Consider the following 27065-nt stretch of genomic DNA (forward strand, 5'->3'; position numbering starts at 1 on the left):
TAATAATAATAATGATAATAATAATAATAATAATTCACCGACATCACATTAATTAATTTATACATTTACAACTTACAGATTATTCGTTATACAGATTAAAATAATATGATTAGAGATATACATTGAAATTATTCACAACACTCATTATACAAGCTATATCAATTCATTTCGTATATATATGTATATATACATATATATACATAATATATACACAGTCATAAAGTAACTCACATTTCGGCGGGATCTATGATTCTCATCATTTTCCCATATTGATCAATGATTATAATAATAATCTGCAAAAGTCCACACGTGCAGCAATGGACAATAAATTGACGCAAAATCTGGAACATCGAGTGCGTTGCATGGTCTAGGGGGGATGTCGCTCATTAAGAATCAGAACATCTTTGTAACATCTAAGTAGGATAACATTATGTATGCTGTGCTAACGATTCACACTGGTGTACTCTGTATATCGTACATATATTTATAGATATTACAGTATAACATACTTGTAGTTAGATCAGTCATTCTACCTCAAGCGGATAACAGCTTAAATAGAAATCCACAACCTTGAAGCTGCTCGTGATTTTAACGAAAGAAATTATTATGGTGCTTTCATTTCATACAGATCAGATCCATAAAGAATATTAGCAGGTATAATTTTACCACAAAATACATAGTGCGTAATCAAAAGTATTATCGTTTGGCACACTGTCACTAAAAGTGTCTATGAAATTTTTATATGTTTCTTCCCCTCAGAATCGGTGGAATACCAATTGATCAGGTTCGAATCTAGGTACATATAAGTCAAAGGAAATGATTGAACCCCTAAAAGTACTGTATATTGCCAAGTTTTTGGTAGGATTATATCGATGAGAATGTTCCATTACGATCGGGAAATCCGGCACTAAAGATTTGCATGCGTTTAGATTATATATAATATATATGGAAAATTGCATGCGGTTTCACTTAGAGCATCGGATGGTCACCTTTTCCAATTTTGTGGTAACCACAGTCCATGTCATGACAGTACTTTCAAACACAATTGCGAGCATTTCCTTGTTTCTCGATATCCCTCACTGTTCCATAATTGAAAGCTGTTAACTTCGAATTTTTGGGCCACTTTGAGAAAAAGAGAATCGCAAACAATTCTACAGAAAATTGCAAGGATTTTTTTAAATGAAAAATCCATTTTTGGCAGGAACGCAGAATCTGCAATGTTTCTTAGAATTTTTTGCAATTTTTCATCCACATTGAGTTTTACACATAAATTGAGTTTTAACGGTGTAGTAAATAATTAAAAACTCTCAAGTCAATAACGATACCACTTCCTGCCAATTCTCAAAATTTTTACAATATTGCCGAGAATCTTCTGGATTTTCTCAGTTTTTTGGGTGACCTGATAATCCAAGGTTTTAGAGCCAACTGTACCCGTTTCATTTTCTATCAAAAGATATTCATTACATATTTGATATAAATATTATTTCTGCGGTAAAATTGTTTAGCGTGAAATAACATCCGACAACTTTAGGTTGACGATATTTTATCAGGGGGATTCGAGCTTGGGTGCCGAATCAAAATGACCACTGTAAGATAACTTATAATTTTATTTCGTTTTTCCACTGATTTTCAGAGTTTATTGTAAATCAGATGTTATTTCACACCAAACAAAATAACAGTTGAAGTGGTTTAGGTAAAATTTCAGCTACAACTAAATTCTAATAACCGAGAATTCATTCCGCGAAAATGACTTATTTGTATGTATATATACAGGTGTGGTTGCATCTGAATGGCTTTCAAGTTCGGAACAGTGGATGACATAAAAAAAAAAAAAAAAAAAATCGGGTGATTGTATTTGTAACTGAAATTACAACAAAAGTGAAAATTATGACCTCAGTAAAACCGCATAGAAATCCTCATGCATATCAATGTTTGTCATACTAGTGAAGTTTACATAACACTTGATTTGCCTAAATTCCTATACGTAGCGATTTGACTTAAAGCTGAAAGCTTGAATTATCAACTTTTTTTTCTCCTTTTTCAAGTGAAGAAAATCAATAATAACAAACTAAAACGTTACCTATAATCATATACAATAGTATATGTAACAGTTGCTCTCAGTCGTACCATGCGTCGTGATCTCTGCATAATTTGATGCAGAAGAGCGAGACTACAATGGCTCTACATTAATCAACGTCATTGGTGTTCTTCCTTGTGTAATCAACATCCTGGTGTTGATTATTGAAACTTTCCTATCTACGTATATGCATATAGCTAGATAATGGACGTTTACATACATCTATTACAATTACATATTATTACCGACAAACACATCAGAGTATTACCAATTTATTCTTACCATACGTTCGTTGTGTCGTACATAAGAAAAATGTATTAACAAATTTCATCATCTCTGATGTATTCATCGTTTGATTTCTACACCATATCGCGTAATAAAAAAACCTTAATTATTTTACACACCTACGACGATCCGAAAATAAATAAATAATAGAACATAATTATATGTATACATAGGTATATACTATATATATATATATATATATATATAGTAATTTCTGGGGTTTTCGATCAGCACTATATACTCTAAGCATCACTAAAGCTGTGTTTAAGATTACGTATACATTCATGCTGAAGCTGTAAACACAGACCGGATGAGCCATCGACGCTCCATTTTCGGATAGACTTGAAGAATAGTAATCCGCCAATTCACCAGCAAATAGAACATGTGTGGAAAAACTTTAGGAATAAAACTTGAAATCTATTTATATGCTGAAATACGTTGATCAAAATTATGTACGTGCGATTCACCTTTAGAATTGGCGGCCTTATTTGCTTCTCTGAATTAATAGCTATTATTGCGATTCTAAAGTTTACCACCAAGTCAGAACGGTAATGAAATTCAAGTAATGCTACTGATTGTGAGTTCATATCGAGAATAAAACGATTCTATAATTTAATACCTAGCTTTGTAGCTAGTTACTTTGAGAAATTCCGAAATCTCAGTCAAACGCTCGAATCTGTATTAACACAGCAAAATTCATCGCCCTTCAATTTATACACTCAGCTCAACATAAATCCTACGATGAAAGAAAATTTAGACAATTGTATATGTTGTATATACTTAAACTTATATTTATCCTATAAATTAAAGATCAGCCTCACGGAGGCTGTAAGAATGGAATAGATCTCTTATAACATGCTCAAGCCAACCCTTTCACGGTATAGAAGTAATTCGTAAATCAGTATATCCGAGTACCCAAATAAATATTATAAATATCCTAAGCTAGTACTTTTCGTCTAATGATGAGAGACGCACGCTGTGAAAGGGTTAGACAAGCTCTAGTTTTGCGAATGAGTCTTCTTACCCCCCCGGGGCTTGATGCTCTCAGAGATCTGCCACATAGAGTCCTCACAGAGGAAGTCATCGAAGTTGTTGAAGAACGCTATTATACGTTCATGCTTTTTAAAGGTATACATCCTGGAGAAAAAAGGGGGAAAACCCAATATGTGAGAATTCTATTACTCGAAATATTAATTAGTGATACACTGGTCAAAAAATAAGACATTTTCTTGTGCCTGGGTGACAAATGGTATTTTCTTGATATTTACGTATGGAAAAACGGAAAAAAACACCCAAAGATAACTTAAACCTTGTTATTGTAATCAGATCGTACATATTATGCTAATTCAGGAAGTTAGTTTAGTCTATAATTGTAAGAGATAAGAAAAACTATACAACCTAAAAGGTCCTAGTTTGTGTAAATTTGTTGAAAATAAATCTGTGTGATACTTGAAATGTTTTCTCATTTTATATAAACGATTGCCGGCAGTCAGTTTAATTTGGTTATAGTTATCTCTCAATATTTATCGCTCACTTTTAAGGTGAAAAACGTAAGAACAAACTATGCGTCAGTCAGACATATAAGGAATTGCGGTGACCTGTATTATGCATAATCATACTGAACATACCCTTTCTTGAACCTCTTCATATTCTCGACAATGTTGAATTGCTGCCACCGTTTGGAAAAATTAATCGTGCCGTCAGGTAACAAGTCGCTGTTTCCGATGTGCACGAATGTTAAGTCTTGCAGAACGAGTCCTCTGAAAGAGAAATGGATAACGGATCATTCGATGAACTGATATTTCTCCGTTTGTAGAACCGAACAAAGAAGAAGAACAACGCGAGATGAAAAGTTGCTTGACTTACATGTAAGGAATGCATGGTGGCTGAGTCTCAGCCAAGGCTTGTCTGTAGGCTCGAAAGCTGCTTGAACTGTCGATTAAAGCGCAATATTCCTTGAGGCCTTCGGTAATGTGCTTTTGCCATTCGAGCCTCCTGATTGGCGCGCTATCCAGTGCTGACAAGAGCGCGAGGTAACTATTAAAATTGTTGATTTTCCTGAGGTGTTTCATTATCTTTATAAACTTGACGACGTATTTCTCTCTATCCTTTGGCTCGTTCTGCTCCAATATTCGGGATCTGGCCCAATACGACATTTTGTTAAAGTGCTCCGTGAACCTCGTCAGGTTTGGACTTCTCTCCTCGTTTTGCTCCTGTGCCCAGATCAGCACTTCTGGTATCTCGATGTTGATGAAAAGTTCTGCATCAAGGAGTGTCATCTGCTCAGCGATCTGTTCGCTTTTGAAATCCAGCAGGGAGGATTGTCTCGTTGAAACACTCAGGGACGATAGTATCGGCTGAGTTGCTTGCAGCCGCTTCCTCAGGTGTTTTTCCAATATTTTAACTCTCAGAGCCTTGGCCATCGTCAGATCCCCGCTGCAAACCAGTTGCTGCACGAACTCCATCAGCGTTTGGAGGAGCACGTCATCCAGATCCGATATCCTGAGAGTGTTCAAAACATATTCATTAAGTCGTTTCTTTCGGTGAGTAGTAAAATACAGAAGAACACGTGTTTCGCAGACTTACGTTAAATCGCTAACAACTCTGACCAGCAGAGAGAACGCCTCTTTAGCTGCTCGCTGCTTTAACACATCCGGAAAACAGGAAAATCGTTGATGTCTTCTATGCAACTTCTGGATCAACTCGAGCGGCGACAGAAATGTTCTGTACGTAGTTAAGAATGCTTCCTGGTACAGGAAATCTGCACACAAAGTTGAGTATTTTGACAAATCTGTTGAAATATTTGTTTTTGTATCATGATTCAGAATTTAGATGTACAATATTTTCTAAAGTCTAATCAAATAATTTGCAATGATTAACGTCCAGCGAGAACGCGAAATATACTAACCTGATTCCTTTTCGTCTATTGCCGCGTGCAATTAATAGATGTAACATTAATTTTGAAACTTTAATATTGTACCCAATTCTGGGTGAAAACTAAATTAACTTTGTCTCAGGATTTTCTGAAGGTCACTAAATCATTTTGAAACTTAACGACTCAAGAAGACTACGATATATAAAAATTCAAGGTATTCTGTTCAAGGTTTTACCGTTTTTGTTGGCTTTAGTGGCATGTATGATCAGAGCGTCGGGATGTCCACCACGTATGTCAGGTCCGTCTTCCTCCGGCTTTTTCAATACCAAATATTTGCTTATGTCCAACTCTTCCAAAATACTTTCATCTTGATCTACATCCAACAGGTCCAGGGCATTCATCCCATTCTCACCAACAGAAACTGTTGATAGAGCATTGCTAGTTGGTCGTGAAGCCGGCAATGTGATTTCCGGTGGCACGTTATTGACCTGGAAATGTGACACGTGTAGCAAAAGTTTAAGAAAACAACTGGCCAGATTGTTCGAATCATTCAAGTTATTCGGTTCAGATCTTGAGTTCTCCATATTTTTGCCTGTTTTGAAAGTACTTTGTGGAATGAAAGTTGCGACTGTAAAAATTATTGATTACAGGAAATGAAATGTAATTTCTGATAAATAAGGAATAAATGTTTAATTAAAAGATCAATATTTGTGAGCAGTTGCCAAATTTCAGAATTAGCAGGTAATGCAGTTTAGCACCAATTATACAGATATTTTATTACAGCTCTAGAGAATAAAAATCAAGGATTCAGAATTTCGATCAAATGACTCGAATTATTCAAACCATTTGAACCGTGTCAAGACTCGAATTAATTTATAAAATTGGAATTATTCGAACACTCGAATTATTTGAATCGAAAATCGAATTGAATATCGTTATTTGATTGGTGTCAAATTATTCGATGCCCCTAATTAAAAGTGACCAAATATTACCAGCATTGTTACACTTGGAGACGAAGGATTCGGTTCTGTCTTTGCACTGGGCACGACCAGTTCGGCAGATTTTATTGGTACAGTAGCTATGTCGGTAGAAAAGCTATTTTGCATACTGACAACCGGCTTTGGCGACACTGGAGGAGGGGTAACGTTGTTCGATTTGATAGACCGGCACCTTTTCGGCGGCAAGGCTGGCGGTAGACTATAATTATTCATCACATCCTCTATTAGCGGAGGTACGGTTACCGAAATGCTGAAACAAACGAGAATTTCAATGTTAGATGTTTACACTTCTATCATCTATAACTACAGCATTGTATGTACAAGATAATAATTATCATTATCTGCATGAAAAGATGAGATTATGCATATGCCAATTCATCTAGATAATCAAAAAGATAACGATTAAAACAGGATACTCTCAATGCATCGGCAAAGAGAATGGTTGGATCAAAAAAGTATTTCTTCGCTTGTGGTGAAAAAGAAAAATGTTGCTACAAATGACTGTTTGTTGCAGCAATGAGAGACTTTATGGTAACAACTAGACAGTGTAGATTTTATGAGGTAACGAAAGTAAAATGTAGTTTGAGCAACATAATATTATTTTTGTTACCAACAAAAATTATTTATTTGTACTAAACGATTCTTTTTTTCAGTGTAGTAGATTGCAGAGCAGTTTCTTTCAGAAAAAACGTTTTCATTGATTTCCATATTAATTTGCACAAAATAACATCAGAGTCTTGATTCCGAATGGTGTCATCTACGTTGCAGTAAGCAGTTTATGTTAGCTTTATACCGCAAGACAAGATAAAGACAGACAGTACATTTATTTAGATAAAGATCGAAGATGAACTTGACTTATGTTATCTCTGTGAGATAAAATAAAAGATGATCTATTTGAGATAAGAGGTGACTACGTTAAATAAAATTGGCTATAATGAACAACGTACGACACTGTCTGTGAAGGTTGTCACACTTACCTTGTGGCGTCGTGAGTGCTCGTGGTTGAATGCGCAACAAAAGAACAAGACTGCGTCGTGGTAAGCGACATTTCATGCTGCTGCCATTCGGCTTGCATGGAATTGTAAGCGGCTACCGAATGTCGTGTTCCCAATCCAGATATGAAGTCGTTGTTGCTGTGGGCGCAGTTCCCAAACATCTCCATATAAGCCATAACTGAAAGTGAAATTAATTTGGGTAACAGTTTGAACGAGATTCGACCGCAGTGTGACATTATAGTTAACACGAATGTTCGTATATTATATCGTATATGTCTTGTTCTGGACCATGTTGTGAACATACACTAAAATTTGTGTTATATGTCTGAGAAAAAAGTTGATGCGATGCATAATGATGATGATGAATGTGTAGTGCAAGAAACTTACTAGAATGATGATGTAATCTTACAAAGAGCATTGCAGTGTTTCTGGTTCCAGTACGTAGAATAGGTAACACCGAGTGACACAAAAAAATCAGATATGCCAAGTTTTTACTACGTTAACATGTGTGTATAAATTACACTTAGTGGATTCCTCCAAATATTATTCGAACATCACTGCTACGTGATTACTGTAGCTGAGAGGACTGAATTCTGCGTCAACCGACAATTTAACATCAAAGAAGTAGCTATTGGGTAAAGGTCAAATTAATTGGAGGAACAATCATCACTCCCACATGATCAACGGTTAAGATGGCAAGTCTTCTACTTGTATATGATGTATATCAGTTACACCGTGTTATACAACTTCCTGAAAATCAATAGCTAGGTACTGAGAATTATAGTAACTAGAAATTTGATACAGAATAACAAATTTTGTCATTTCACGGCATCCTGTTTTTCCCCTTTTCTTTCACTTGATGTATCAAATTTCATTTGTATTTTCTTGAGGAGAATTACATCTCAATTTTTGAATCGTGTTTCCACTGGTAATAAGAGATGTGCGATCATAATCACATAATTTGTTAGGACTTTAAGATATTATAATCTGAGTTTAGAAGAACGTTAATCACAGCCGAGTGTTGTGCTTTCATTGTATTATTAAACACTTTAGTAACTTGCTAGAGATCAATTACAGATAAATGCAACAACGTTGAAGGTATGTATTAATGAGAATGCAAAATCAATGTAAAACGCCAATTTATGCTACAATATTTGCTATGTAAAATCAAACCAAAAAAACAGCAAGACATGCCGCTATTAAGCCGTTATGAAAATCCAAACAAAATGTTTCTTATGAGAAGAAATCAAGACTTAGCGTGAGGGTGTGTTTTGCTGTGGGTGGGTGCGTGGGCGGAGATCCCACTTACCGGAATATGCCACTGATTGGAACACTAGGGGATACAAAATAACGTGTCAGTTTTCACCTAATAAATAACTCTAAAAAAATTTTCTAGTAAAATGATTCTTTTACACTTCCGAGGTCATTCTCTGTGAGAATTTCAATGCATAAGATTTTCTATAAAATCACTTATTCCTTGTAACATCTGCGCAGAATCCTTAGAATACACTTTCCACTGAGCGAATATATTCAAATACAAGTAGACAAAATAAAAAATAATCCAATTCTATGTCACATAGTCACAGTTAACTATTTATTTATATCCTTAATATTGAGATGCAGATCCGACTTAATAATGAATTCGATTATCATGTGACAAAAAATGTAGATGATGCATTGACTGTTCTAGAAGCTAATCTTTGGAACAATGATATTTCCCGCTCGGTAAGAATAGAACTTGCAGAGCTTGAGTCTGCAGAGAATATTTGAAAAATGTACATTAATCAATGAACATGTCGGCTAAAGTACATATCACCTCGGTAAAGGTAGCCAAATAACAAAGAAACGCAAATTAGAAACGGTGACCACGTAAAAACAGTGTCTTGAACTTTCTCAAAGATTCGAATAAAAATTATACTAATTACTGAACAGATATAGAGGGGCCCAAGACACACGGTTGTACACGATCACCGTTAATATTGCTTGAACTAAATGAGCGTTGAAACTCACTGTGCCGTTTCTTCAGAGGCAATGGCGGAGGTTTGTTTGTGTCTGGACTGTCGCTGTTGGTCGTGTGCAAACTGCACGTTGACAAATGTTCGTTCTCAGGTACATTGTCATACTGCGAAGGCTGCCGTTCCTTACGACGCCTCAATCTCTTTTCTGGAAGGGCTGGTGGTATACCGTTCATATCAGGTCTGCTGGTGCCGTCAAGTTCCTGTAATAAAGATGTAACGAGTTGCAAAATGTCAATCGTGGTGTGAAATTATAATTAACTGTGGATAGCAAACAGAGAGTATTAATTTCGGGATTGAGGCGGTCATGCAAACATACATATTTATTGCTGACGAAAAGCAGGATATAGGTGAAAATAATAAAGTATAAAACAATTCACAACACCCACATTTACCAGTTTTTCAAGCAAGGCTGCATCCCCATTGCCGCTGATGTTTGTGGTGCAATGGGTGCTTCTTGAGCTTGTGATTGTCCTTTGAGAGAAAACCGATCCGTTACTATCCGCAGATATTTTTTGTTGGGAAAACGATTGTTGTTGAGAACTGAATGATTGTGAATTAAAACTTATGCTACTTTGCTGTGAAGACCTTTTCGAAGTCATGCTGGATGCAGTCGTGTAGCTCTGAGACGAACTACGCTGCGAGTGCATTGATGCAAAACCAGACTCTTGAGTCTGCGTTGATAGTCGTTCCATTTTGCCCTCTATACCTGAAAAATTATAATAGTATTATTTCAAAATATTTATATTCAATTTAATACATTCGTCATATTTTTTATGACTCGCCCTATCAAGCTATCGAACAACACTAAACAAAACACCAAAGCAGTATGAAATTTGCTGCTCACGAAAGAATAATTTCACGTTTTCCCACGTTGAATTAGTCTTGAAAGTCATTTTCAATTTTACTTTGTGTACACGTCGAACAGTGACATGTGTAAACACGACACGACTAACAACTCAAGTGAAATTCTCAGAGTCAAAATGTATAAGACAGTACTCATTCATAGATGTAATACTGACTGGCCAAACGCCCACATGTAGCCTGAACTTGTGGCTATTTAGAGATTCTTGCGTAATTTTAGCTTTAAAACTTTCCCCCTCTTGCTACTTTCGCAATACACATCAACAGTGTCTGAATGATTTTGTATATATTCTTACAGACAAGATTACAAAATGGATTCGTTAAGCTATAATCAATTCCGATTATCAAAATCAGTAAGTGCAATTTGATATCCACATACAATCATCACATTGAATGGTACTTACCGGTAAAAGGGTGGAGAATATCCTGTGGAGTTTGCTGACCAAGCAGCATCGTGCTAGGAAGATTTGGTTCTGAATTGTCCCAGCATCCACAGCTTGTGTTACCGTTCACCTGCATGCCTGGAAAAGTATAGGTAATAAAAACCGATGTTAGCATAAACTAAATTTCGCAGAGTATATTGAACCGTGGTATGTCGTTTTAGCGATAAAATTAGACACGGTGTACTTCAATACTGCGAAATAGTAATTAGTTAATACTTTCGTAGTGAACAGTTGAAACTTGATAACATTGTGAATTCAAACGAATTGTGCTTTTCGATTATGTTTGCCGATTATTTGTGCAGCACTTAGATAGTTAGTTTCGGTCTTTTTTTTTCTTTCTTTTTTTTTTTTAAATCCAATTCGTATGAAATAGCAATTCAAATGCATAAACCCTCGTCGTGTTAGTATATTATGACAAACTGCTTGAACAAAATTTATGCCTGTATCTATCACACGTATTATTCATTTCACACGAAACCTTGAACAGCATATAAATGCTGTAATTAGAAGATAATTGTAATTAAGAATAATTCTGGTTTTAAGGCACGTATTAGTAATCTGTAATAAGCGTAGGTCTACTACGAAACATAATAGTTTCTCTCTCCAACAAATCGTTTGATACTTCAAGGCAGAAACACTCGGACTGACGTTCTAGCTTGGAAAGGCTGTGCACCGAACTCCACTGCTGACTAAGCACCGGCACACTGTTCCTCTTTACTTATATGGTGACTGCTGGGATCAGGTTTCATGGAAATGGTAACTACTTTCGGAAGCGTCACAGTCGGCATTCATTTCCGAGCTTCAAATACGAATGATAATTCCCAAGAGGAATCAATCAGCCAAAGGTATATCCACTTCAACGAAAAGTTTGCTAAGTGAAGAGATTCTAATTTGACGTGATAATATACCCTTGAAGCACACCTTGAATTGTAGCCATCAGACTGAGATCCATACTGTCATTAAGAGACTCATCATTGGGACCCATGATGGCGCGGATTTCATCTTCATCCCGTGAGTGATTCAAGGCGGAATCGAGACTCCCAGCCGAAGCGCTCAGGAGCGAGGACGAGTCTTCTGGCGACCGACTCCGGAGGGAAACCCTGTCTAAACTAGACGCAAGAAGTGTTTCCGACTCATCGAGCAGCTGCTGAGCTCGAGTTCTTTTCTTCGGCGGAAGTGGCGGTGGTGGTCCAGTGGAACTGTTTTCTTCGGAAGCGGATACGTTGGTCCTGGAACGGTAGCCAAGCTGGTTTTTAACGAAACAACAACAACAACAAATACTGCGAGCTACGAAGCAAACGATAGTCGAATGAAGCGCACCTATCCGGCAGCGGTGGTTTAGGCGGCGGACTGGAGTCCCTGAGTATGGATTCGGAACTGTGCGAACTGCGAACCAAAGTGTTGGCGGTTGCAGTCTGCTCCAGAATCTGTCTTTCTCTCGGAGTGAGTGGAATGTCGGGTAAAGAGTTTCGTTGTGGCATGAGTTCCGATCCAAATCCAGAAGTTCTGCGATAATGAATGCATGAAATGGGTCAGAGCTTGGCTGGAAAGAACGACTCAAGGCTGTCTAGAGTAAAAGAACAATACAAACAGTCAATGACACAATCAGTACCTGTACCTGTTATTCGTCGTTATCGGCGCAGGCTTCTGCCTGTTGAATATCTTCTCCTGAGCCAGACTGACCAGATTCTTGACAGCTTCTTCTACCAGGCTGATCACATGGGTTACGTTGTCGCTATCCAGAGCCGAAGACTGGTCACCGTGAAGCAAGACGTCGTCGCACAGCTTCAACAGCTGCGCCAATGCTTGGTAAACTTGATTCGTAGCCGATCCCAAGGTAGAACTATACCGGATACACAAGAAAAGGAAGTATCAGGATTGTATTCCGAACAGAAGCCATCTGGCCAATTTCCTGGGGATCTTCGGAATCGAGGAATCACCTGTTCTCGTAGAGCAGATAGGATTTCAAGACAGTGTGTATCGTCGTGACAGTTTCCAGGACGATCGTGCCGTTCCCTGGAAGCATCTCGAGCTTGTTCTTCGAGACGACGTCTCGGAAGTGCAACAGCGCTAGCTGAACTTGTCGGACATGGTTGTGCAGGTCGTGGAGCGGGTTCTTCTCCAGAGGATCTCCGCCGGCGTTTTTGTCCCGGGACGTCCTGGGGGACGAAGGCGAGGCGGCGCGAGTCCCGGTCCTGCTGCCGCCTCCTGGAGCCCCGCCCCCGCTGCCGCTACTTCCGCCGGGAGAGCGCATGTGGGACAATTTCTCCAGGAAGTCCTCCTTGAAGGATCGCGCTCGTCGTGCCAATTTACCGCCCCGAGCCTTCCCGCTGTGCCTTTCCTCGACTTCTGCAACATCAGTAAAAGGATTTCGTTGTTACACGTGCAATCTTTTTAAATCATTGGAAGCATCGCGTTTATTCGTTCATTTATGAGCACCTCGAGATTCCAGGAATTCAAATTAATTCAAGGGAATTTGCGAATTCACATCAAGACTTCGATTTGTTGTTATTAGGTAAGTTACGCGATCAATTGTCGATCGAAAAGGTACACAATATTTGTAGATTTATCAAGTTCATCATGATTGAACCGTGTCTTCTGAAAATTTACCATAACAGGAATATCGGGAGACGAAATATGCAGGAAACCTACTTGAATATTGAGCATGACTTTGTTACATATGCGAATACTATTAATTTGATAAATTTTGCAGCCATTTTGAGTATCACAACGCCTGATATGATAGGTATTCGAAATAATTGGAATACAACATGCAGAGGTTGACACTCCACTGCAGGCCATTTAACTGCTGAGTCACAATTAGCGATACAGCGAATTGAAACTGTAGATTAAGCGTAACAGCCAATTTATAATTGAAACAAAGGTTTGGTCGAAGCCGTATTTGCACGACACAATAAACTGGTGGACTTAATCAACTGCGTATTCACGTTTGAGATTATAGTCAGAAACTAGTGCTTGATAAAAACCGTCGAGTATTACACAGTGGACAGGATTTTCCTGTAAGATAAAGCAGTGAACATGCTTCCTGATTCCCATTCGTAAGAAGGAAAAACTTCAGAGCCAAGTTGCAAGTATGAAAAAGAACAAGAGACGTACATTTTTTCTAATTTATTACATCAGGAACCATGCAGAGAACCCGATAGATGTTTGCGCTAAAGGCGAACGAATGCACTCGATCAAAGGCCAAAGCCTGAATAACGTAGTTACAAATCTTCACCGAGGGTGAAAAATTGTGGGATTTTGCGATCTCGTCTGCCACTCGAAGCCCCAACCGACATAAACTTCAGATTTACGATATCTGCACGCGAAGCGGATATAGACGGGAAAAGAAACGAATTGTGATAGGATGTAGGACGCAAAAAGGCATGGAGGAAGCAGGAAAATGGAAAACGACACATCGTATCACGGCTGAGGAGTAGCCATAAACTTCAAACCATCATTTCAGCAAATACCCGCACCATTTCAAGTCGGGACATAAATTTTTCCATGTGATGTGATGTGTGAAGTCCTCAGAAGTTTATCGACGCTCTTCTTCTGTCAGAAGAATTTATCGAATTGAGTTCCCTCGGAATGAAAATGCGTGTAAACCTTAAAATTATTATTCCATAGTTCTCTCCGAGATTAGAATTGTATGCATTCTGTTAAATTGTACAACCAGCTGAAGCATTCGAGGATTACAAATTTCCCTGACATCGTCGTCCTGAGAATCGAGATCGATTTGCCAATGCCGTCAGGGACTGAAATGAAAAGATGAGAGTTTATAGGGATGACGCTCATATGAAGTGAAAAACTGTGTCAAGGACAACATCACGACCCCGTTTCATAATTACAAATGGAATTCCGTGCATATTACCCGGAAGTCACCGCACCCAGAAGGGCGTTTTAATTTTTTTAATTTATACACACGACGTAATATTTCATCGCATTGATATTACTCAAGTGATATTCTATCGCCGTAAGCGCAACGCCACAACGGTTACCAGATATTATACACGGCATATCTGAATAATGATAAGGTTGGGTGCTGTAACCGTTGCACGAACATAAAATGTCGACCGGTTTCCCTAGTGGATTGGAAAAAACACAAACATTACAAGGAAATACGAAACAGTACCTATAATATAAGTCCCTTTCACGAATGGTCGCATTACCGATCGACGTTTCATACCGAATATTAAAAAACACGTTTCACTGTACTCTCGACACTTTCGAACACCTTGTCAAGATTCGCATAAATGAGTTTCAGCATTGCCGAAATCGGACAAGTTAAATCGAACGACGCGACGTGCGTAGTTAACGAATTTTTAATAATCACGTTTTCGCGAGTTTTCACTCTCTCCTTGTCACTGATTTCGATTCACTTGAGGATTTTTCTACGTAACAGATCGATTGGGATCTGAAATTGTTAATACCGATTCAAACCATATTTTTTTAAAGCTAAAGTACTGACACAACAACAAGGCCCTGACTTAAAAAAAAAAAATCCAATCATTCGTGTCTAACTAAGATATTGCTGTCTAAGATTTTCTATTTTCTAATGTGCGAAAAAATTTAGAAAATTCTAGGAAAATATGACAACATTTTTGCGTCCCATTCAAAGATGGAGATTTAATCGCAGCAAAAGTTGGATTCTGTAAACGACGAAGATTTCCAAAATTACTTCTGGAATGAATTTTTCAAATGAAGGTGACCGAAAAAGTTCCGTATAACATTACAATTTTTTTCTTGATTAACGACATATTTCCTAAAAATATGATCCTGATTGTGATCCAAAAAGTTGAAAATTGCATTTTTTTTTAGGTGTTTGAACACAATGTCATATTTTTATACCATGTTGTTTCACGTTTTTTGCATTCAGAAAAACATTTTTAACAATAATATCATGCCAGTGTTAGGTTCATATTCTTATGAAATATGTTGTTAACGCAAAAAAAAAAAAAAAATATGGATTAAATCGGAAATATTAATTTCCAATCCCGATCGATACTTCGCGGAATGCCCCATACAGGTATATGTATATGTGTAAATACGATTTTCGCATATCCTCTGCAACTTGTGGTATCCGAGCATGCGAGAAATCAAGCTCTATTCATAGATAATCATTGAAAGCTGAATAGTGAGGTTGATTGCACCAGACAAATGGAATATTATTCTTTGGAATATGGTAAAACAGCGTGCAGAATAGAAGAATATAACCTGCAGCGACGAATCGAAAGCGAAATAGTAAAACACTACTGTGTGCAACGTGAGTATGATAAAGTATTGCCAGTATAAAATGAATGATTAACAGATATAATGAAAGTCGAAATTGGAAATAAAACTTGAATCTTCAGTTCCAAATTTAATATTGATTCGATCCGTTATACCTACAATCGACACATAAGGCGAAATCCTTGTTTACAATGTGGCAGAACGAATCGTTCTAGGACTCCCAACCCCGGTCCCAAGACCATTATTCGCACCTTCCTCGAGCACATTTCAATGCCGGCTACACCGCGGTAGTCATACAATGTAGACAAGGCTCTGTTGCATAATGGAGTATCGGGTTGAATATACCGCGTTATCGTGATTGAACAGCGTCGTACGCGCAAGGAAACACATGACGGTTCGTTACATGCGTCCTAATATCTCCAGATAGATGCAGGAATATCGTCCATGAGTCACAACGAATTCTCTGTCGTCGCTCTAGAATGAAGTCACACTTCAGAAGCTCCTCTTGGTTTGGTGTGTAATTGTGCTTCTCTGAGAATACTAAAAGAATCAAGAGTTCTTGGCAAAAGTCCTTTGCGAAATGTCAGAGTGAAAACAAAGTAAGGAACTAATGAGAAGGTAGAAATTCTTGGATCAAGTATAAACTATATAGAGAGCCGATAACTTTGAATTATCAGCTTGCCCATAGAGAGTGGCAGCAAAGCTTTTTCCCATGGCGTAGCAAGAGCGGAGAAGGAAAAAAGGGCAGCGCGAGTTATGACTCACTAAAACTAATCTAGACCCCTCCGATTTTATCTTTTGGAATAACAACGTATATGCTTACAGTATCGCACAGAGCCAAGTCGAAATAAAGGCCTAAACGTCGAATGGAGGAACATTTGACCTGCGGATTGTGATAGAGTGCTGTGCTGCGTTGCACAATTTGCAAAGATAAGGGCCATTACAGTCGGAGTGGAACTCTTGCAAAGTTTATCACTTCCCGTAAGGGGCTGCAGTCTTCCATCGGTTTGGTTTTCTTCCAGATGCATAATGTCCTTAGGAAAAAGTATATGGGAACCATTACGGTCCCCGACAAGTTACACAAATGGTTTCTCTCTGGTACCGTGCAGTTCATCTAAGGAATTGATATCTGTACTTGATGATTCAGGGCTAAGTTATATCCAATTAACGGTCGACTCGAATTCCTGATGACGTTGGCTGCATCAGTAAACTTTATTTACATCTACATTAGAGGATTACGTCGAGCCATTTTTGACTCCTTGGTAGCTGAAGTATCAAAAACTTAGTGAATTGCATAATTTAGCTTGACGAGGAGAGTACATTGAAGCGAATAGTACGCACATTAGGGTGTGATGAAAGAAAAATTTTTTTTTTGGCACACCCTAATGCACATGCTGAAGTCATGAACTTTATAACCGTTAATTAACACAAGAAGTAGAATAACAGTCATTAAATATAAAAAACATGAATAATTGGACGACGTAAGTAATTTTATTACCAGTCACAAAGATTTCAAGAATTCGTAGCGACTATTAATTAATTATTACACACCTTTTTGAGTTCAGGGAAACTATCAGTTTACTGCTAAGGACATCGTCCTGCGACGTATTAGCAGTGAATCATGTATCAATGGGATGTTGAAACAAGAAAAATTATTCGGAATAATTACTTTGAGATGAAAAAAAAAAATTTGAGAAGAAGTTATATTCAAAACTGGAGTCAGTTTTCGATATATAACACATTTATTCACATTCCATTTCTTGTTATTGATGGACCAAGTGCAGAAGCACAGGTGCCGCTGATCACGAGGGTCGACGACACACAGCTGTGGGAGCGGAATGCGAGAATACTATTTTAAACTTGTGAGATCGATAGCTGATGGGGAGATTTCGGAAAGACAAACGAGGATCTTAGGGCTGGACGTGGCAATTCCGAGATCTGGAAACAGCCAATCTCTTATCGAGACTCCCATCAGCGGTGATTTTATTTCACATGTTCACCTGCATCCTATCCAATTACCTCGAGAGATGGATTTCGGTACTTCCTACGACTCTCTAACGGAAGAGGCAATTTCAACGTCTAGATTTCTGCAGACAGTTGTTCGAATTTTAAACTCATTCAAGAAAACCCGAATGATTGATTACTGCATTTCCAAGTCGTGAAAATAAGTTTGGAATTATAAGTAACCTTTCACAAATCCGTTTTGAAGGGCCAATAATCATTTCCTCTGCTTCTAATTGATTATCGATCCGTTCCCTCGTCCCGACAATCTACTGTAATGAATTTTCGATTACGGAACTCATTTGGCTCAATCCTATGCAATCCATGCACCTGCAATAGGCTATGGGTATACCCATTTCATGTTATAGCCACTGCACTTTGGGTAATAGCTTTGTCGACACATTCTATTACCCCGAGACCATCGTATAAGGGACATGATAATTCACGGGGTGCGGTGGTAACCGCCAGCGAAATCACATCGATAAATAAGCTGTACATATCCGAGGAATCGGCACACTCTGTACTAATTACATTTCCACGCAAGTCTCTGAAACACGGTGTTGGCCTGAATTGGAATTCCGATATCGATGTGCCGTTTGATGTTGACCATAGTTAGTAGAATAGGTGAAAAAGCCAATGCAGAGGAGACTAATTTTTGCACTACCATCGAAAGAGATGAAACTTAGAGTTCAACTTCACAAGGTAACGTCGTCTCGGTTGCATTCCGTAGCTGAGGACAAACATTATACTGAAATAGTTTTGGGGGCGATGTACCAACTACCACTAAAGCGCAGTTGGCACCCCTGGCTAAGTATACGGAGATATTGGGTTGGTCAAATGGTGGTAAGCGTGTCTGATTTACGTAGCAAGTTGGACAAGATTCGTGATTCGTTGTAGTTGCAGCCACTGTACAGTGAAAACCGAACAAACGGTTTCTAAATTTAGAGAAGGAAGAACACGGGACAAAGTTTCCTACGGGAGTCGAGCAGCGCGTAACTCGCACTCAGAGAGAGAGAGAGAGAGAAAGAGAGAGCCTAGGAACTCTGAAATGTGGGGATTGCGGAGCTGCACTTTGGGCGGACGCTTTTGGACGTTCCTAAATTTAGGGGGGCCCGAGGCGTTGTAGTCGAGAAAGATGGCAACCAGTCTGCCATACCGTCACGCTGACGTTAGAAACATGTGGTCCAGATACCGGCCTCGTCGTTTTTCAGCTTCAAACAACTTGCCAGGCATAGGCAGAGCAAAGCAGTGGTTAACATTTTCAGTAGATATAGAGAGCTAGAATGGTCATCGTATTCAAACTTCAGATGCTTATAAAGACCCGTTGTACACCTCGAAAACGCGGGGATGCAAAACTCCTATACCGCTTAAGCCATCAGAGTGAAACATGGGCAGTTGATGCCTTATTTTGGCAAAAAGTGGAGCGTCTTTTTATTTTTTCAAAATTTTGAATAAAATTTTACAGATTGGTTACCACCCACAGAAATTGGCCACATTTTTACAGTTGCACTGAATGGATCGACCTATCCGGTATGATGCCACTCGGCGGTGATGAAACACACATTTTGAGCCCAGTCCCATGAGATTTGATGGTGAAATGACGAAATGGCAGCTGATCTGGTTTTCGATTACGAAGTACACCGAAATCTCATTTTGGCGACATTTGTTACCGACATTACGCGCATGCCGGTAATGTATGCGTGTAATGTCGGTAAAAAATTACCGGCAGGCGTGAAAGATCGATAACAAGTGTCACCAAAATGAAATTTTGGTGTTCTTCATAATCGTAAACCAGATCAGCTGCCATTTCGTCATTTCACCATCAAATCTCATGGAACTGGGCTCAAAATGTGTGTTTCATCACCGCCGAGTGGCATCATACCGGATAGTTCGATCCATTCCATGCAACTGTGAAAATTTGATTAATTTCTGTGGGTGGTAACCAATCTGTAAATATTTTTTCCAAAATTTGAAAAAGTAAAAAGACGCTCCACTTTTAGCCAAAATAGAGCATTAACTGCCCAAGTTTCACTCTGATTGCTTGAGCGCTATAGGAGTTTTGCATCCCCGCGTTTTCGAGTTGTACAACGCGTCTTTATAAGCACCTTAATATAAGAGGATCATTGTGCAAAAGCGATCCACGACTTCGTTTACTTCGATCCAGCACTTTGATATATAATGCAGGATTTACTTCACAGCATAGGTACACAACCCAGATTCACTGTCGACATGGAAATTTTGCCATCGTAACACTGAAGGGGGTTAATATTAGTTATACGCCGCAGAGATTGGCAATGATTCGGCTTCCTGTGTAGGGGGGGCACAAAACTGTGGCAAACAAGATTGTTACACCTTTGCCAGAGCAAAGTGATCAATTCAGGACCGAGGCTCTTAACACTGCAGTTTTTTTTTCGATCAATCATTACAACCTAAAGGCCTCTAGCGACAGTGCGATTTGAATAATTCATCGCGATCGTTCGCACCGGCGTATGAATACTGAGATTCATGCTCGCAAGCTAACGATACCCAATAAATTGATGTGAGTCCAAAAGCTGTGAGAGCGTATCGAAATTCGTGTCTTGAATGACGGCAGTGGAGAAGACTCACCGCGAAATTCTATCCCACCCGTCAAACTGAAATCCGAAACGCGATTTGAAACCATGATGGAAGTGACGGCGATATTCTGCAGGGACTGTAAGGCGACAGATGGGCACGGCGTAAATCAAAGACAGCGTTAATGTGTCGGACAGATACCTAACCTACCAGCAGCTTATTGCGACCTCGGTGCACCGGACATGAGCTCATGGATCTCGTTCTCCCTATCGCCGGAGGTTCAATCAACACCCTGGGCGCGCGTCCTACCAGTAATGAAGCAATTAGGGAGGCAATATCCAGCGGAATTCAAGAACAGCACAGCAATTGCACCGTTTCTCAGCTAGTTGGATTCGACAATAAGTAGGTATGTACATACATACATGATGTGTGATACCTGCTGGAGATACAAAATGGTGATAACGTCACGAAACAATCGTAATGATATGAGTTGAATCGAATTCACGAGTAAACGTTAGAGGGATGCGATGTTTCAGGATCCGTAAAGGGTCCATTTCAAAAGAGAGTTTAAAACAAGAGGATTCTGAACTCTTGTTTGGCTGGACACGTCGGCTGAAAAATGCAAAGAAGTGGTTCTTCGTGACACGAAACCACTTTACCAGAGAGAAGTCGCCCTCTTTTGCCGAGAGCCTCGTTATCTACGAAAGAAACATGACACACGGTGTGTAAGTCTTGTTTAGTTAAGAGCGAGGGAGACTCTTGGAGAACGAAGAAGGGAGTTGAGACGAGTTAAATGTCATGATGGGCAGAGAGAGAGAGAGAGAGAGAGAGAGGGAGAGAGAGACAAAGTTCCAACTAAATTTGAAACGCGCAAGAGAATAATATACAATTAGGAAACACGGAAGGCACCGACTGAAGAACAACGGGCCGAGAAGGATCGTCATCACAAGGGGATATAAAGTGACAATTAAGCTCGGATTTCGTCAAGTCCGGTAAAAGGATTTCATCACGCACTCAAAGCGGCTAGAAACCGCCTCGCAAATGAATAACAATAATTGTATCTGCCAATTTGAATGTCCATCGATGTGTCTCTATCCTATCAGTCTAGTACCTATCAGTCTTCCAATCGTCTGATACAGAGTATATATGGAATAGGTATACATACAATGCGTGTGACTGATGCATTTGGAATGTTTTGAGATGAAGCACCTGGCCACTAAGTGACTTATTGCATATCAGCTGGGTGAATAATTGTTATCACAATGTTCTTGGATTTAATCAAGTATAAAATTGTTCAAATACTAAATACAAATGGACGATACGAGTCCAATCGTTAACGTTGATTTGTTGCCAAGGAATTCTGATCTCGGCTTACAGTGGAATCCGTATGCGAGTGACGTTATACACTGGAAGCACCGAGGAGGAGAACCGGTGTTAAACGGCAACTTCTAATCAAGTCGACTGTGGGATATGCATACAATCTCGAGTATACGGTAAACTCTGCTGAAGTTTTGATCGAGGCAACTGCTGAACTAACGGAGCTCAAATACCTTTCAGCCGTTAATTACCCTACAGCTTTCGAAAGCCTGGTGTTAAGTTATGAATTTCGATCAATCTTGAATTTGGAGTCACTTTTTTTCTCGCTAAAAACTTGAACAAATTAAGAAGAACAAAGATTATACCTCGGATAAATTCACGCTTGGTGATGAGTTCAGCATGTAATTTGAATTTTCAAGCAACATACAGAGAGTTATATTTGTGTGTGATTTGTAATTTAATTATTTTAATAACGTTGTATACAGCCTCAGCCAGGAAATGTCCTTGCGGAAAATTTCGATTACGAAAGTATTAAGTTGAGCTTTTAAATTGGAGTTCAACTCGAGACGCCGTGGCGGAAAAAAATTATTCCGCACAATTTCCAGATAGCTTGGAAATACGCACAGAGATATATTGTGTAATTTTCGAGGCACGAACGATGTTGAAGGATTGTTGAAACTTATTAGAATCAAAACGGGAGAAAGAATGGATTGCACGCGTTAAAGCCACCTTGAGAGAACTTTGACCTGAGCGTAAACAGCGCTGAACCGAAGACAAAGGAATAAAAAGAATAACGAGAAAAACCGTAGATACGGAAAGCGATATTCCAACTTTTATATTGAGTCAGAATATCTAGAATTTTATTAATTTCATGCAGACAAACAGTTGCCAAAGTTGTCATAGTCGTGGGTTGGTCGCAAATGTCAAAAAATTTTTGCTACTCTCGTATATTGCCGGCGTTAAAAAACTCTACTGAAGGATCAGGGTCAGAACACCCTGACTTGTTACGGTAAGAAACATTTCTTTCCCAACCATACGCGGTGTTGAAAATGGGAAGTTAGTTTGTCATTCATTCTCTACGAACTGTTTTTCCGTTGGGAAAACCTTGTGATCATCGACGAGGGTGACGAAAATGATGGAGGCAAAAATTTTTGAAATCCTTAAACCGCACGACTCTGAACAAATTTAATTGATCAACATGCGAATGTAATGGAGGTATCATAACCTCAATAACCACTCATCTACCTTTCAGCGTTTGTAATTTATGGTGATAATTCAAAGCAAGGACGTTGTAAAATTTTCTGGGTTTTCGGTCAGATATAATTGCCTGACTGCGGTTTGTTTAGGAGAGGCTTAAGAACCCTTTTTCTGTCCGTCTGACTACCGACTGCGTCTCTTTCTCTCGGGGTGTTTTCCTGAATTACCCCAGTAAGTTGCTCTAATTGCTTCGGTGTCCCATGTTTGGGTTATTCACGACTTTCCCCTTTTCTTTCAGACAAATACATGGTAGGGTCTCGGCAGTAAAGTTCCTGCAGGATACACTACCACCTTCTCTGGCTTCTACGCACCCCAACAACCCAGCCGAGAATTATTCAGAAAAATTAAAGGAGTTCTCGACGGTGAAAACCATAGAGACAAGGTCGTCGATTTTCGCTTGAAATAGAGGCGGGCAGGTAGGAGTGCGGAAGGTCAGGTATTAGTGGGCGATAGCTACGAGTCTAGGCGCGATGAGCAACTTGTTTAACGTCTGAACCGTTTTACAATTAGTAACTTTCCATTAGCTACATAACTGCGCGTGCAAAGAGTCCTTTGCCGCAGAATTTCAATTTGGAAGATGTTACATCCAACATCAGTATCACAACTGGTCACATGTTACGAAGAATTTCAAAGACCACTTTCTCTTGGAAGTCACAGTTGGAGTGTTGATGAGCGCAGTGTGGAAACTTGTTGGGTTTCCGAAAGGTTCGAACACCTGTCCATCACACGATGGATACCTAATTAATAAAACTGAACCATACACTACGGATAATAAAGCTCTGTAGGCAAGGAACTTGACGTCACGCACGTGTGTCGTAGACGTAGCGTGAGTAATGTATATACATAAGTCGGAGTGAACGAACGCAATTACAAATTAGTTCTATCACGGTATATGGAAATGGCAAGTACGAGGTGAATACTTCGTACCTTCCTACCTTCTAGCTAGCGGAAGAGAAAATTTCGCTGAGTTTGGTCTCGTTTTAAAGTTGTTGATGATTATCCACGCGAGGCGGCATGTGAATCGTGCATAGTAAGCTGTTCGTTACAGAGGAACTATAACTAGGAAAATATAATAATCCATGACTTAAGCCGCGCAACCTTCACACTTCTTATTAAGAAATTAGCGGTCTAACAATCGCGGTTTACAGACTGACCGGTTTGTGATCTCACCACAACATCATTCCAGATTGAATATAATGTCATTTTAAAAAATCACGTTGAAAGTATTCCATAAGGTTACTTGTGAGTCACTGCAAACCCATTAATGAACATTATTGTAAATGTGATTGAGTTGCCGCGATTGCCATTATTATTGAAAGCCGTTCGATAGATTATCAAAACTAATCATCGGTAGATAAGCTTGTATAATTACCAAAGACGTAATCCACATATTACAAATGTTTTGGATATAAATCACCTGCTCAAGTACACACAATTGTAGATACGTTTTAATCGTTAGCGATTGATGTGTCCATGACTGAAGTCTCCTTAACGACGACAATACGACATGCAAACGTTCAAGAAAGATGAAATCTGTGTACGAAAAACTGCCAACGAGCAAATGACCAACAACATTACGACCATACTTTGAAAAAGAGCTTTTATTTTCTGTCTCGATATTGTCGTCGGCCAAGAAGTGCAAGTGCAGGTCTGAAATTAACCGTCAAATTTCAGATCCAGAGTCTTGTCGTAGCATTAAAAACAAGTAGCCAAAAGCTGATAACATCCCAGACATCCACCGACGATGCACACTTAGCGATGTGATAATCGGCCTCTAGTCGAATGAATATAACCGTAAACCTGCATCACTTACAATTTCACTTTTCTTCTTTGGAACCGAACGTCACACCGCAGATAAGATAAGCACTCTATACGATCGGTGAAGGCTCGATCGTTGAACGACACTGAGAAGAGAATCACCTCAAAAGTCAAGCGTATAGTTTACTGGGAAATTTCCTCGACGAAATAAAGAATAATGAGAAAGAAGGCGATGTCGTAGCCGAGAAGGAGGAAACTCGAATAGGAGTTCCGTCTCCTTGCCCAACCGTCTGCCTGACTGAAAGCCTCGCGTCCGGACGGCGTGGCGTGTGCGCACCGACTGTTAACTAGCCCAGCCCGTCGGATCCTCATCCTCTCTCCTTCGCTTAGCTCTCTCCTCGTGAGGATATTCTGCTGCTTATGTCTGCCCGTATAAGCACATACACATTCAATTTTATTTATACCCGTTTTACATGAGGTATTGGCACGAGTCTAACGAGCAGTTGTGCCGAATCGCATTATGGTTGTCAGCTCGTTATTATACACCAGATACTACTGAGACAATCCCTAATTGAGGTACGACTGTTTTTTTATTCGATCAAGTTTTTCTTTTTTTTTGTCCAACGTTTATTCCTACGTTTTTCTATCATTATCCCATCATAATTCTTCTTCTTTTCTATCTGTTATTGAAATCGGTCCTGGTATAATGTATGTATATACCTACTTCCAAATTTTTGCATAAAAGTAAAGACATTCATTTGATCGAGGATATCTCGGTCTAAAAGCAATTTTTCGCTAAATGTTTCTGAGGCGTGACGCCATTCCACTGCTGATTCATCAATTATTCTCACTTCCCTTCACACTCTCCTTCTCTCTCTCTCTCTCTCTCTCTCTCTCTCTCTCTCTGCACTCTTCTAGCGTCTTGTTCCCTCCGTCTAACAATGCGCCATACACGTCTTTACGGTGTGGATAAACCAAGCCTCCTACACTGAGCCAGATAAACTAAATACAAGATACAAAATCTCTCGAGTCTTGTCATATCGAGTGGCTAAAAATAGCACAGTAATGGCTGAAAAGAATTGTGTAGGCGATGATCAATGTCACCACTATTATCAGCCAGCTACCTGCAGCTAACTTCAGGGGACCAAGATAATCCCAAGTGACAATGTGCAAGGATATTTATGGGCCTGACTGTCCTTTGCGGCAACAAAACTGAGCCGACATTATGTTGGAAACACGTGTGCGTTGAACTGTGCACAACATTCCTTCACCATGCCGACGTGTGGGCGTCGAGAAGTCGAGTCTAGAGGTTAGTTTTGAACTCTCGGAATATCATCGGGTCAAAGGGGACAGACGATGATGAGCATAAAACTCGCTTCAGCTGAATTTCTCGGACTTCCGATAAAATCTAGTTTCTGGAGTTTCTTCCCAGATTCCGAAAATACACGTAACCGAGGATTCAGTTCTCAAAAAAGCTCAGAGGTTGTCCATAAACTATACGTTACCAGTTTCAGGAGGGAGGGATAAAAAAGGTAACAATTGGAAATGTAGTTTATGGACGGGCCATTAGCAGAACGTAAAAACGAAGCGATACCTTCATCATATATACGTTAATGCCTGTAAGTGATGATTGGGCACGAGTTGATTTGGTTTCGAGATTGGATGTTCTATGATTGGCTTTCCAATTGATCCTCCGTGAGTTGAAGGAATCTGGTAGCTCGTATAATCCTTGAGAACGCAACTGAAGAGACAAATCCATGAAGATTAGACAAGAGGACCGAACTCCATGTAAAGAAATATATGCTTAAAATAAGATGGCGCTAGTGTTCCGTGAACACAGAAGACAGTGGAGGGAGTATAATGCGGCAGTTTGAATGTAAAACTTTCTACCAACCACATTGCAAGATCATCGATTGGTCGATCTTGAGCATACCTGTAACCAATGACACATTGGGTTAGGTTTCCTTGTATAGTCTGTATGGATCAAACTTTGACACGAGTTTCTTAATAGTGAACCATCGATATCTAAAAACCATGCTACATCCTATAAGCGCGTTTTTTTTCTCGACGGGACTTTTTACCGCCATTGAAGAAAAGCGTTGAGTTAGTGTTGTGTGGGAATGTCAGTGACTGTGGCAGCTAGAGGGAATAACGGACGGAACGGCGCCAGACGATGGGTGTTGGGTGTTGGGTATCAACTGCGTAAACTCTCGTCCATGGTTTCGAGCACGTGAGCACATAAATATATACATACACACATTGTGCGCGCGTTTTCACTCAAGGAAAGTGTATAAAAGGTGTGTATATACATATGTGCGTCATTTCACTCGGTGAAACAAAAAATTTATCACCCTTTTTACGCATTCCGATGGTACAGCCGAATTACCAGTTTGGG

At 39.4% G+C, this 27065-nt stretch overlaps 1 protein-coding gene across 9 annotated transcripts in view; it reads right to left on the bottom strand.

The window, feature by feature from the left end:
- Positions 1-2876: 2876 nt before the first annotated feature.
- Positions 2877-27065, bottom strand: part of LOC124404951 (guanine nucleotide-releasing factor 2) — a 43456-nt gene continuing 19267 nt past the window's right edge. The window contains exons 2-18 of one of the 9 annotated variants that reach the window (XM_046879501.1): positions 12493-12901; positions 12165-12395; positions 11873-12058; positions 11474-11781; positions 10514-10630; positions 9834-9954; positions 9641-9719; positions 9241-9448; positions 8540-8563; positions 7213-7408; positions 6230-6485; positions 5473-5725; positions 5271-5285; positions 4949-5153; positions 4229-4864; positions 3991-4122; positions 2877-3499 (exon numbers count right to left, since the gene is read on the bottom strand). In XM_046879501.1, the coding sequence (XP_046735457.1) occupies positions 3361-3499; positions 3991-4122; positions 4229-4864; positions 4949-5153; positions 5271-5285; positions 5473-5725; positions 6230-6485; positions 7213-7408; positions 8540-8563; positions 9241-9448; positions 9641-9719; positions 9834-9954; positions 10514-10630; positions 11474-11781; positions 11873-12058; positions 12165-12395; positions 12493-12901 (3515 nt within the window). In that variant the 3' untranslated portion in view covers positions 2877-3360. Of the gene's footprint in view, positions 3500-3990; positions 4123-4228; positions 4865-4948; positions 5154-5270; positions 5286-5472; positions 5726-6229; positions 6486-7212; positions 7409-8539; positions 8564-9240; positions 9449-9634; positions 9955-10513; positions 10631-11473; positions 11782-11872; positions 12059-12164; positions 12396-12492; positions 12902-27065 lie in introns of all 9 variants that reach the window. The other 8 variants (XM_046879500.1, XM_046879498.1, XM_046879497.1 and 5 more) reach the window with 8 other exon arrangements.

This window comes from Diprion similis, chromosome 3 (genome assembly GCF_021155765.1).
Source record: "Diprion similis isolate iyDipSimi1 chromosome 3, iyDipSimi1.1, whole genome shotgun sequence".
Taxonomy (NCBI): Eukaryota; Metazoa; Arthropoda; class Insecta; order Hymenoptera; family Diprionidae; genus Diprion; species Diprion similis.